The 14,615-nt window shown below is 36.1% G+C and overlaps 1 protein-coding gene across 1 annotated transcript in view; it reads right to left on the bottom strand.

Annotated features, from left to right (window-relative positions):
• LOC144446354 (huntingtin-like) overlaps positions 1-14,615 on the bottom strand; it is a 46,303-nt gene that overhangs the window by 9,259 nt on the left and 22,429 nt on the right. The window contains exons 30-46 of the mRNA XM_078136101.1: positions 14,398-14,514; positions 13,681-13,803; positions 13,257-13,504; positions 12,439-12,581; positions 11,563-11,897; positions 10,866-10,969; positions 10,048-10,380; positions 9,429-9,549; positions 8,773-8,892; positions 7,738-8,181; positions 7,215-7,392; positions 6,042-6,116; positions 2,991-3,305; positions 2,335-2,426; positions 1,965-2,188; positions 980-1,085; positions 334-555 (exon numbers count right to left, since the gene is read on the bottom strand). Coding sequence (XP_077992227.1) covers positions 334-555; positions 980-1,085; positions 1,965-2,188; positions 2,335-2,426; positions 2,991-3,305; positions 6,042-6,116; positions 7,215-7,392; positions 7,738-8,181; positions 8,773-8,892; positions 9,429-9,549; positions 10,048-10,380; positions 10,866-10,969; positions 11,563-11,897; positions 12,439-12,581; positions 13,257-13,504; positions 13,681-13,803; positions 14,398-14,514 — 3,300 coding nt within the window. The remainder of the gene's footprint in view (positions 1-333; positions 556-979; positions 1,086-1,964; positions 2,189-2,334; positions 2,427-2,990; positions 3,306-6,041; positions 6,117-7,214; positions 7,393-7,737; positions 8,182-8,772; positions 8,893-9,428; positions 9,550-10,047; positions 10,381-10,865; positions 10,970-11,562; positions 11,898-12,438; positions 12,582-13,256; positions 13,505-13,680; positions 13,804-14,397; positions 14,515-14,615) is intronic.

Below are 14,615 nucleotides of genomic sequence, written 5' to 3'. Positions count from 1 at the left end.
CACAAATTAACGAAATAGGACACACAAATTAATGATATAGGACACACAAAACAATGACATAGGACACACAAATTAATGACATAGGACACACAAAACAATGACACTGGAGAAAGATGTCAAACCAAAATCTGACTTTAACAGGGGCATACGCATACATTATGTAGATGTGTATGTGAACATCAGTGACACAAATCTATGACATAGAACACCTGGTCCAATAATGTTGACAGTGATGACACAAATCCATGACATAGGACACACAAATCTATGACATAGGACACACAAATCTATGACATAGGACACCAATAATGTTGACAGTACTGACACACTTACAGATTTAGCAGTTTCACAGAGTAACATCAACGGTGTTTTAGGTGTAGCATATGGTGTCATCCATTGACCATACAGCTCTAGTAGGAACATCAAACATGAATGAATGTCAAGCTTCCCAGGAGCATTGGAAATATTGGCAAAGACTCCTTCTTCAAGTTCCTGTGGTACTTCAGCCACTGGGGATGGGAGATTGAGTTGTGTACCAAGAGAAGGTATTGAAATCTGTGGATAAAACATGATTGAAACGTGGGTCATGGATACTGTTTCAACAACATATGAATTCAATTAAAGTTTTGGGTTCTTGACAAAAGAAACATTTAAAATAATGTTTCTTCAATTTTCCTTTTTTTTCATATGTTGAGCTTTTAGATATTCCAAACATCACATCACATAGAGATTCACAAGTAGAAGTCTTGTAAAAATTATAAAGATGCAAATTTTTGTGTTTTTGTTACATGCAATGAGTCCCAAAATCTGTGAAATTTTAAGTTTCACTTTCTTCTCAAATTTGTACCAAAATGAAGGTGAAATTGGAAATTTATCAAATGTGATTCTAAATCTTACTAAATTTGTACAATATTAATTGTGAGATTTTGAGTCAACGTTTCTCCCAGCGAATTTAAGTAATGCTCCAAAATTGACTAACCTGGCCTAACTTGTAATCAAAGTCACCCATCTCTCTTTCTTGGTTGAAACACAGCAATGGTTTATCATCCCTGTAGAGATATTCCTGCTGACTGGTATGGTCAACTCTGTGGAGTAAAGTGAAGACATCAAGCGTTAATTCAAATCTTACAAATTTGCATATTACATCATACAGCACCTGGAGTATCAGTTATTTAACGCAATTTCATTTCAATTGCATAGCATATCTAATAAATCATTGGTAAACTTCAAATACTCATTCAGTCTACATAAACAGATTTTAATAGTTGTAAATTGCTCTGAACTGAATATCTTGTCACTACACTGCCTAGCAGTTAAAGCCAGCAACCAGAGATTTTACAAAGCCTATTGACTTGAACTGGTAACACGTTACTTCACAGGTAATTACAACTTTGTTCATGTGAAAAGAACTCCAAATATGCTTATAGCTAAAATGATGTAGGCTTGGTGTTTCACTCATGGGAGAGTACGTTTTTGACACAACGATAAACACATTTCAACTATAGACTAACAATAACAGAGACACAACTATACACAGCAGGATCCATTGTCCAATCACATTGAACACTGATAAGCATTGCTATTCTTTCACAGTGCAGTAAAAACAGGCTTCTAATGAAAACATTATACATTGACTTGATGATATTAATGGCTTCAATTGTTACTTTCAAACTGATAATCAACATGTTAATTTGACTACTTCTACATCTCTACTGTGCACAGCACCTATATATGTATTTGTTTTTTTGCATTTGAAGTTGTCTGAGGGTGTGTGTAATGTCACATGAGAGAAACACCAAGCCTACATCATTTTAGCTGTATTACTACTGAACTGATAATAGTTTGAAATAAATATCAATGCACACTTCAGCAGTAGTTAAGATATTTTAGTCATTCATGCAAATGAGAATACACATGTTGAACTGCAAAACAGGAGTTACAAATATACATGAATGAGTACCTACCTCTTAGCCACCATTGCCTTTATGTCCATTTCAATCTCATCTCTCAAGGCACTTAGTTTTCTTCCTGTTGGTGTTTGTAGGAATGGCAGTTCTTTGTGCCTTGTTACAACTTTGTATGTGCTGTTAGTAGGATTACCTGCTTCTGGTTTCATTAATGTACGTATCAATAATGCTGTGATAGCTTTGACTGCCAGACATGATGACTGCGTTCTTTCAATGTCCTCCTAAAAAGACACAATATGTCAATTTTGACCCTACATCTCAAGCTCCATCTTTCATGTTTTGTCGTATTTCACGTGAAATCATTACTGGTATGTAAATTATACAACTCTTCAATTCAGGGCTAAAGTCACATAAATTGCTAACCTACCTCAACAGACATCTCATCCATCATTGGTGGTGCACTAAGTACTCCAAGTAAAGCAGCCCATGTTTCTTCAAATTGTTGTCTTGATGTCCATCCTACAAAGTAAACAACAATAACAACAATTCTTCATTTACATACTTGTATATGTCAAAACTTGTTTTTCAACAGTATATTCAGCTATTATTTCAATTCTGACATACATTCTGTTTCCAATTTCAATCTTCCTCATCACTTCTTAGACTTAATTCATTCATCTCTGATCTGATCATGACAAACCAAATACGAGCTACATGTATATAACATCTTCAGAGTACCAAGGCAATTGAAATCGCTCTAACCATTTTGACTTTGATAATTCATTCAAACAAACACATAGCCCCTCCCCCACACATACATGTACACACACACCACTCCCCACCCCCCACCCACCCCCACACACACACATACACACACACACACACACACACACACACACACGCATGCACACACACATAGAGTGGTACTAAAAACAATCAAAGCCACACAACTAAGTATTTGTGTACCAAATTCCACAGAAATTGTAACTTACTTATGTAGGTGCAAAAGTTGTAGTTTCATAATACAGAAAAGAGGGTATAAAATTATTAGTAAATTTGAAAGTAGAAATGAAAACAACCTACCTAAAACATTTACTCTGTAGACAAACTCTCTTAATACTTCTTTATCTTGTAAATACTCAACAGGTAGAGGTGGTAACTTAGTTTGTAACTCTCCCCCTGGTGTTGGCATCCAGCCCATTTTCCAGACAATGTGGGGGGTCCTAGCATAACTATTAACCAATGGCAATCGAGCTAGTCCTACTACCAGGTTCCTGAGTGTGGGTGCAAGGAATGCTGGGACAAGAGTATTCTTGAGACGTCCATGACTGAGGTGAGTTTGCAAACACTCAACCAGTTCAGAGATGAGGTCACAGGCTTTGATTACTGCTAGAAATTCTGTAATGCAAAGAAATACATGTACATGCAGGAAGTGTTACACCTTTATATGCATTAACATACATGTATTTGGAATGCTTTCTTTCTGAATGGTGAACCAACCCAAATTGACCGAGGGCTTTTATCAGGAATGCTAAATAAATCTATAAAATAGAACTGAGCGAGATTGAGAGAAACAGACCTACTTTGATTGTGAGAAGAACACAGTCAAAAAAAGGACATATATGATGTAACACTTACCTGCCATATTCAAGAAAGCAACAATTTCATCCAAAGAAGAATTGATCAATAAGTAATAAATTTCTACAATTTGTCACTACTTATAAATTGTACTTTTGACTTCTATAATCGTGCATGGCTGATGTTCTGTGTTATGTAACCATGGTAACATGTGTGAGTGTGTAATGATAGTGAGATTTATCTGACCTAACAGTTTGTCTTTATTGTGATTACTGAGGTAAACTTTACAATTTTAAACAGAATCTCATCACAAGTAGGTAGTTTTAGCACAGCTTGTGACGGGCAAACTCAGATTTTTGAAAGAACTGTGTTGCACCATAGACAAAGAAAGAGCTTTCTCAAATGTCTGTGGTTGTGTGCCATGCATATTTCAAACTTGAGCATTTAAAGAGAAGCTATTTCCTGTTGCAATATATTGGCGACAACACAAAACATGAACCAACATATAAATGATTAAACAGATAAATGATGTAACAGAAAAGAAACACAAACAGCCACAAAGATGTACAAGACTTTATACTTTTTCCAAATAAATGCATCCACTACACTAAAATTTATTAGAGGAAATAGCAAAAGTACTTTAAATGATGCTGTCTAGATAACAGAGATAGAGTAAGCATAGACAGAGTTAGAGCTGCTACAAAGTGTGCCCTCTGTAGCAAGTATGTTCTCTAAATTTGGGGCAAGATAGGGCAGACAGCATCCTCTCCGAACAGCACAAAATTGACAGTGTGCATGGCAAGAGTGTTCTCTAAATTTTGAGCAAAATAAGGCAGAGAGCATCCTCTCTGAACAACACAAAATTGACAAAACAATTCATATTAATATAGTTTTTATTTCATTCAGATGTAAAGCCATTACGAAACAACTTGGATGGTTCTTTTAGTATCTGATAATGAAATTTACATGTGTAACTCTGCCTTGTGAGAGGATGCTATTTATTGGAAAGGAGCTTTGCTTTAACTTTAATTCTTTCTTTGGATTGATACTGGAATGCACTGCAAATGCAGGGAAGGCAAGGCACAGGTCAACATCATGCATACATATGTATCCATGGCAACATGCTGCAACTAACCATGGAGATTGGTCAAGGGATAGGATGGGATGGGATGCTTTAATTTCAGAATGCATACAGCTACTGTTGAGATACTAAATCTTAACTTGTTAAAACATGTTTATAATCCCATTTCAATTCCATACCAACCCTTGAGTGCTTTGGTGTGATTTTCATACATGTAGCACGTCCCCACATGATTAATATAATTGTGGCAATCAACAGTTTAGAGATTAAAGAGAGGTTATACATGGGTAGATATAGACCCTAAAGGTTATATATGGGTAGATATAGACCCTGAATGTTATATATGGGTAGATATAGACCCTGAATGTTATATATGGGTAGATATAGACCCTAAAGGTTATATATGGATATATAAGGTTACACATGGGTAGATATAGACCCTAAAGGTTATACATGGGTAGATATAGACCCTAAAGGTTATATATGGATAGATATAGACCCTGAAGGTTACAAATGGGTAGATATAGACCCTGAAGGTTACAAATGGGTAGATATAGACCCTGAATGTTATACATGGGTAGATATAGACCCTAAAGGTTATATATGGATAGATATAGACCCTGAAGGTTACACATGGGTAGATATAGACCCTGAAGGTTACAAATGGGTAGATATAGACCCTGAATGTTATACATGGGTAGATATAGACCCTAAAGGTTATATATGGATAGATATAGACCCTGAAGGTGGAAGTTGCAGGTATATCACTAAAATAATGACTGAGCAGTAGTGAGGTCACTATTTGTTGTGTATATGCAAAAGTTCACTTTCTGGGTATATATATATATATAATTATATCAATCTACTGATTACTGAGTATAATATGCTAGATTTGGAAACAATAGGCACAAAAATTTGTAAATCAGCATCCCCACAGCTATTAGCATATGATGAAATGTCTTGTGTTTGGTACATTGCAGGGGCTACCATTTTGGGATATATGGCAAATTATGTCATGTTAACCAATCAAAGTGAGTGTCTTATAATGCAGGCATATTATGATGCCAAATAGAAGGAACTGTTATGAGGGACTCCATGCTTCATCAAAGTGGCTATGAAAGGATCTTTCTCATTGGTTGACAAGTGGGGGGGGGGGGGCATGCTACATATATAAACATCATGCCACTCTCTGTAAGTGTTTTTTGTGGAATTAAAATGAAATGAAACACTTTCAACAATGCAAGATACATAACAATGGAATCATTATTTTCTTTAAATTAACTTTTTGAGAAGTGTCATAAAGTATAGCCGTATCGTGATTAATGTCAATAAAATTCTTAGCTTTGAAAATTGGCATGCAGTTTGAAAACTTTTTTTTTGATTGGCTCATGCAAACAAATTTTATGACTATTCTATTTTTAGATGGGAAGGCATATACAAATTCTAAGCTGTATGCTGTTGCTATGGTTACATACCATCTCCTTCTTTTTCTCCATTTTGGGGTTCTTGACACGGGGACAATTCTATGCTTTCCCCTGCCAATACTCCCACTGGCGGTTAGAAAATAGCAATGAAGAAATGCAGTGAATGAAGGGGAGGAAGGGTACAAAATGTGACAGCAGTTAAGATCAAGAGATGTCGGAAATGACAAAGCAATGTCATTCTGAATTTACCCAAAATTATTATGCAAATTTGATAACAGAATTATACTGATCTATAAAAGCTATGACTGTCATTTTTACAGTTATTGGAGTTGACTTCCAGAAACAAAATCCACTCGGGTCTCAAACATTCATATTTATACAACAGAAACTATACAAGCCTGAAATAACAAACACGGATACAGTGTGGTGTCGTAATCTGGGCTGTGAAGACATTTTTCCATCATGTCATTTTAAGGGAAGTTGTGTACAGTGTATATTAGGTATTACACCAGAAATGACCTTATTTTGTTCAACTTATTATCCCCATTTAAAGACACCCTACTTCACATACATGCCTGGGTATATAATATACATTATTGCCTGGCTATGAGGCCACTAGTAGATATCTATTACTCTGAGGGCTGTTATGTAGCAGCTATTCCCCTAGGCTGAAAGCTGAGGGAAATATTTGCTACATGACAACAGTGCAAGAGGTGATATGATGTCTACTAGTGCCCAAATAATGTCAGGCAATAAATGTTTTTATATCACACCACATTCTGAGGAACATATCACCAGTGGGACTCCCATACTACATGAATAGTGCCCTAGGGAAAAAAGAATATGTGCCTGCTCTATTCAAATTGAGGTCACTATGGGTCACTAGTCCATACCATTTGACACTATCTTAGCCAATCACTGATGGCTGTATGAAAATGTTATGATTTGTCTTCAACACACTAAGTGTAAAATAACAACTTCCTTGATCAGAAATGCATAAAATGTTGGGTAAATTCAAAATTCAAAATATCCATTTGAAATAATTTATTGCAACCACTTTTAATCACTAGGACATTAATGAGATTTTCATTGAATTGGTTGTAGAATAAACACTGAAGTAATAAATAACACACAATATTGAAGTACTGATCACCTGACAAAGATTCATGCATATTTTATGCAAATTCAGTGTAACAACAACCAATCAACTGTTATCATTCTTACCTCCAGTGAAGATATGGTTGACACAGCCAATAGCTGAACAGACCCAGCTGACATTATCTTTGGAACCCATGATGTTGAATATCTGTGTATTTTGTAATGTTTTAGACAAGCATTCCAAGGCTGTTGACAGATGTTCAGATGATGGTAACATGTCTTGGAGAATGTACCAGCTGATCACCTGAAATGCACAAGATAAAAGTCGTGACAATAACTCACTCTAAAATCCATCCTAAAATCATACAACACAAGAATATTGGAAGCTCTAAGCTGGCCTCTGTTGGGTCTTCCTTCAACAACATTTATACATAAGAATACAAAATTAATACTGCTGCAAAATATGCTCAGCTATCTGACATATAACGTTTGAAGTTAAGGTGGCGGTAAAGGCTAGGGCGTCAGTTGAATTTGCATATAAAAACTTCATAAAAACCTCGAAGCAGTCACTAGAAACTATTTTTCTAAAAACCAAGGACTACAAAACATTTGACAAATAAACTATATCAAATAAACAGATTAACAGTACCTCTACACACAGCACAGCAAATCGTCCAACATACGGCTGAGAGTCAGTAGGAATGAAACACTCCAATGGTAGACCTGGTAAACTAACTAGGTACTTGACAAGAGCTGCTGCCAGATTAAACACCATCTCAGACCAAGACGGTTCTTTGAAGAAAGTTTCCAACTTTGTTCTGTATTTCTGCTGTGAGGATTCATTCAAGACTGACCCAAGAACTTCATGTGGTGTTGGTAGCATATTCACTATGTTATTAATATGTCTGAGTAACGTCAGCTGGGCTGCTTGCAGTAATGGATCCACTCTGGCTAACTGTTTATCTTGTTTCTTTGCCAGGGCTGTTGAAGAATCTCTCTTGATTGTCCAGGCAGTCGACACAGCTTTCTTTGCTGCTCTAGTCTTCTTCACTCCTAGTGCAATACAATCCTCCAATATCGACAAATCAAATTCCTGAATGCGAGAAGATAGAACAGAAGAAAACATACTGTAAACATTTTTAGTTCAAACAATTACTAAAGTAGCAAAGTATTTTCTATATGCTTGCTATTCCATGTTCTATACCATTAAAAATGTAAGATAAATACACCACTGGTAAGGTGATGTCAACCATAAACTAGGAATTAATGTCACAACTACAGACATATTTTTAAAAATCATTAAAGTTCTATATTACTCAAATCTGAATCAAAAAGAAAATGGTAACATAGCAACCAGTACTCAACAGCTGGTCGAACTTAATCTTCATACCATTCCAAGACAAGCGCATGATCGTAAATGACAATAGCTGCTACCTTCTGTATGTGACAGGACTTGATTTCTTTGACAGAACTGGAGAACCACTGATGAAGAGGAACTCATGTCTCTTTGAAATATTTGGGTTAGAAATGTATGGTTTACAATGATATTATTTATAGTAAGAACCTCGATGTAAAACTCAAAATAGTTCCTGTACATGTAATCATTGATTCATAATCTACAGTGACCTCGACTTGACCTCAGTGACCTCGACTTGACCTCAATGTCCTCGAATTGACCTCTTACCTCTGTCATCATGATTGTCAGTATATCGGAATATTCCAGTTTGTGTAACATCAGTGAACATTCCCTGGCTGTGCTTGTCTGACTAAAACAACACTCTCTGACCACTGACATGTACCATTCCTGTAGGGATAGATCCATATCATTAGAAAATGTCAAACCCCTGAAGGCATTTTTGAAAGATTTTGGTTGGCAGCCATCTTGAAAAATGACCGCCATATTGGATTTTAGAGTGGCTAGTGTTCATTTCTAACTTGAAGGCAATCATTTCTAACTTGAAGGCAATATACAATGTTTGTACCCCATATCATGCTTGTATCATAAAGTGAACAATTCTGGCCAAAAATCACTCTTGTTCACTCCACTTTGAAAAACATGTTAAGTCACACAATGTTGATTGTCACATTAACAGCCTTCTCTGCTACAAGGAACAGGTCATCAAATTTAGGGTGTTTTGGAGCATAATCTAAATGATGCTGGGACTAACTTTCCTAACAAAAGCTCTTTTGGCTCATTTTTTATGTGCGCCCTCAAAACTGTTGTGCAAGCTTCACAAGTAATAACAACGCAATTGATAAAGCCACCTGGCAGTATACTCCATATCCCAAACACTGATGTCAATAGCTGTTTATATAAATATAAACTAGTATCAAACTAACCTTATTGACATTAGCCTTGGCTACAAATCCCTGTGTATCTGATGGTGATGATGAAACTGGAATATCCTCTCCATTCAGGTAACACTTCAATCTCTTTAGTAATGATAATAACCTGGCATACCTGTAGATGAAAGTACAACTCAATGTTAGTATTAAGATTGAATAACATACACAAGATTGTGTTTACTAGAGACTGCAGTCAGACTGCTTGTTTTAAAACTTGAACACAATCATTACAGCATTTGTTACTATCTATATGACAGTTTACAACCATTGCAGAACTTACATGTATCTAGCATTTGCTATCTATACGACAGTTTACAACCATTGCAGAACTTATTTAGCATTTGCTTATATCTTGGCAACTAGTTCTAAAGTTACACAATTATTACAGAAATTATCTAGCACTCCACAACAGTCTACCAGGAGTGGGCACTTGAAAATTTCTTTGACCATGCTTTCCAGTCTACAGCTTGTCAGTCTAAATAATAGATTCTACATTTGTTGCATCACACGTAGCACATTATCTGTGTGTACAATATACGGTGGCCCACAGGTGACACACGAACAATAAATTTATCTGTGTGTACAATATACCATGCTCATATTGAGAACCTACCTCTTTGTAAGTCCACTGTTTTCCATATACTGCGTTAACTTATCTAGATCTTCTACCGGTATCTGTGATTGGCATTCTTCAACACTCTCAGCCAATAACATCTCAATACGCCTACAGGCAGCCATATCACACTGTCTGGCTAAGGCATGGTGGTAGGTCTTCAAGAATTTGTCAATCAACAAAGTCAACAAGGCCCCAGACTGTGATAGGTGAATTGGTTCTAAACATCGTAGTGTTTGTTTCACCATGCTTGGATCAGTGGAGAAACTCTCACATCTTAGATGTAGTGCTTGTATGAAAAGTCCACTGGCTGCTGAGTTGCGATGAATTGCACTATACATGAAGACACAGTTACTGATATTAGAATGTTGTTAAAAACTTTGCATCAAGGTTAGATAAAGTACTTTCCTAAATTGTGATAATAGCCAATTTGCAGTCCAAATTGATCATGCGCAGGTGCAAAGGACTCTAGATATATTAATTTGTATAATAATCTGGTATAATTGGAAGGACAGCCTTCCTCCAATGGTCAGGGTGACCAAGACAAAGTTTGGGAAGAGACAGACATCACAAAAATCTCTACCTCTAAAACTCTGTTATCAAAACTACACATGCAGTATATATCTCAATCTCAAACTTTGTAAAGTTCATGCTAAAACACAGTAACACTCACATTTAAATATACCTCACTCTCAAACTCTTTTGTCACATGTGACCTATACTGCACTCTCAAACTCTGTATCATTTAACCTCAACTTATTCTCAGATCCTACAGCTAACTTCAAACTCTGTCAATCATTAATGATATGTATAAATACCTGATGAAGTCTTGTACTGGAGGCTCATGGGATAGACTGATGATGTCATTAACATGATTTATTATCAGCCAGGTCATTGGTTCAGCATCCGTCAAATTTTCACACTGGAGGAATGATAAATTATAAAATATAACAATTATCATTTTGATTAATACATAATGTATAAATGATTGTGATGATACTTGACTGTCCATCCTGGTAGGAAAAGATCTTTTCTTATTCCTGGTTGGAAAACATGAAAATTCCAATTTCAGAATATTTGTCGTATCTGGTTTGTCATAATGAACATGTAATGTATGCATCCAGGCATTATATATCTCATATACTAATGTTAAAATCAAACTCCAACCATAATTGATGGCTACTTTGTAGTGAAACTGACAGTGAACTACAACCTAGCAACAGTGAACTATGACCTAGCAACAGTGAACTACAACCTAGCAAAAGTGAACTATGACCTAGCAAGTGAACTACAACCTAGCAACAGTGAACTGCAACATAGCAACAGTGAACTACAACCTAGCAAGTGAAATGCGACGTAGCAACAGTGAACTACAACCTAGCAAAAGTGAACTATGACCTAGCAACAGTGAACTACAACCTAGCAACAGTGAACTACAACCTAGCAAGTGAATTGCGATGTAGCAACAGTGAACTACAACCTAGCAATAGAGAACTACAACCTAGCAACACCTACCACATAATCACAGAAGAGTATTAGTCCTCCTTTTCTGACAATCTCACCACAGCAATATTTCTGATTGCCAAACTCACTCTCTTCAGATAGAATACCATTACCACTCAGTTTAGTTGTGAGAGATTGTCGTCTTGGTGTCTGCAGTATACAGCTCCACCATGTCTCCTCTGTGTAACTGAGTATCAATAGGAGTTGACACCACTGTAGGGTGATGTTGGGTTGGGTTGGAATGAGAGACTGGAATGCTGAGTTGAGTTGACATAAATTGTAGTATATATCAGGGGGTTGAGATAGAATCATAGACATAGTGATACCTGCTACCCTTCGGAAAGACCCTGGTGAGTGAAAAGAAGATAAACAGTTTACTTATAAGACTTTCTAATATTTTATCTCATAATTCTATATTCACTTAATTTTAATGAATTTTTTCAAAGCCATACCAGATTAGGATTACAATTTAGAAACTTGACATGAGTAAAAACAGTTGTCTGGTAGTGCCAAATGAAAGGTTGGTCCAAAACAAAATAATGATCTGATTTACTCCTAGTGACTCCACTAATAAGAGGGCATTAATGTGAGAGCCTGGGATTAGATTGTGATTGTACAATATGTGCAAACCAGTAAGCTGCTGTTAACATTCACTTCATTTCTAAATTACATAAACTGAAACCGTTTCATTAATGCTGTAGTAGCTTCCACAATTGACCAGAATTTTTTGGCAAGCTAAGTTACTCTGTACCAGATGTTGGAAATCTGGTATGGGTAATGCTTTGTACCACTATTTCCACCATATCAGAGTTCACTCACAGTCACTAGAAATTAAATCATTTTTCAAGTAGGGATATAAGTTGTCGAAGTACTTGACTTCCAACCTACCTGATTTAAATATATGAGAGATGTAGAGTAGGAAATGTGCCAACTGTTTGACCAGGAATGTTACAGATTGCTCAGTAGGAGCAGGACTACAGCTTCTTGTACTCAACTCTGTCACCATCAAACCAATCACCTGCAGTAAAAATCTGTACAAAACAAGAAAAAACAGAGAACTTTGAGAAAAAGATGATGGAAAACCTTCTAGGATTACTGTAATATAGGTTGTATGTTATTTGTACCCATTAGTCTACATGTGTGAAGAAATCTTAAAGGTTTGGTTGATGACACATTTCTGAGAAGGATAAATGTGATGATGTCATGTTTTGTTTTTGGTATGAATCAGTTGACTTAATCAGCTGATGTGTGTTAGTGTACGGGTCAGAACCAGCTGGAAAATATTCTTTGTTTTCATCATAAAATTCTGCCACTCACTCTGATGTCATAAAGTCACAATTTCTCACTTAGAATTGACAGAGGCTGAGTGTATGGATGGGATTGTTATATGTCGTTCATAGTAGTGCAATATTATGAGCTGTACAGAAAAATACAGTGATTCAAAATATGCTAAACCTAAGCAAAGAATCACTCTTATGTTATAGCACTATTAAACTAAAACTATATCACTGGTGGTAAAAATTAAAATGACATTTTGTACATCAAATCATACTTGTAAAGCACCTCAGCAAATACCAGTACTCTTTATTTTATCTGCATAATCCTCAGTGAAATGTTAATTGGAATATATGAATATTCATATATCAGAAGTATTTGAATATTCAAATTTAATTTCAACCAACAATATAAAAAAGAAATGAGTTTACCTTGCAAAGATTTCTTCAGGAGTCTCAGGCATTGCTACCCCATTTCCTGGTCCCACAGTTGTGCTGCTATGTCTGGATCTCTTCCCATCATGCCTAGCAGTCTGAGTGTGGGTATATGTAAATATGTTGACCTGTAACCTCAGTTCTTGTAGTCTGGTCAATATAACTTCTTCTTTGGACTGTGATATAACGACTCGTAGAATTGCCAACACAAGTGATAACCATCGTTGTAAGTTAGACAGGGTACTCTGTTAACAAAATTACACATAGTTTTAACAAAATCTTCACTTTATAATCATTAACACGATACATAGCTAACACCATATCATGGGGTAATATCAATACTATGGACAAAAGTAAAGGGAGAAACAGCTAACACTTACCATATCATGGAGGGGCATAAATGTTGTACACTAACACTTACCACATCATGGAGCGGCATAAACAATGTCTTCAATAACATATCAACAGGTCTCAATGCACTGGATGCTACAGCTTCAAATAATCTGTGTAGAGTATCCAATCCCTGTTGATTGTCCAAATTAACCTAGTGATAATAGCAAAACAGAAACTTATTTACCTAATTCTCCTATTTACATCCTAAATATTCAACAGTACACAGAACTTAGAAATGATTAGCACCTAATCCCTCTATCTGAGAGAAGGACTGTGATTGGCATATATTTCTCTTTGGTTGTTGTCTCAATGCTGTCATTACATGTACATCATTATTTGTAATCACTCAATATATTTAGTGAATGAATAATTTATATATACATATGCCCAAACAGACACATACACACATTTATGTACACATGAACAACCCTCCTAATACACACACAAGTAAATGCATACCTATGCACAATCAGAGACAAATACACACATGAATGCATTTGTACACACACACACAGACAGACAGACATACAGACAGACAGACAGACATACATACATACATACATACATACATACAGACAGACAGTCAGACAGAGACAGAGACAGACACACAAACACACAAACAAATACAGACTGACAGCCACAGACACACAGACAGACAGAAAGACAGACAGACAGACAGACATGAACACGGACACAGACAGACAGACAGACAGACAGACAGACAGACAGACAGACAGATACACACCTGATTCTTGGCTAGTAGTGGTAAAACCATATCAATGACTTGTCTTGATAATCTTTTCCACTTCTCTTCACTTTCTCTGTGGTGTTGTTGTAGTACGATAGTAAACATGTCTAACACCTAAAAATAATCAAGTACATCAAATTGTCAACAACAACAACAACAACAACAACAACAACAACAACAATAATATTAGAACACAATAAGATAGTTTTCTAGGC

The sequence above is a fragment of the Glandiceps talaboti genome, chromosome 15 (genome assembly GCF_964340395.1).
Source record: "Glandiceps talaboti chromosome 15, keGlaTala1.1, whole genome shotgun sequence".
Taxonomy (NCBI): domain Eukaryota; kingdom Metazoa; phylum Hemichordata; class Enteropneusta; family Spengelidae; genus Glandiceps; species Glandiceps talaboti.
The sequence above is the reverse complement of the archived record's forward strand: the minus strand, read 5'-3'. Positions and strand labels throughout refer to the sequence as shown.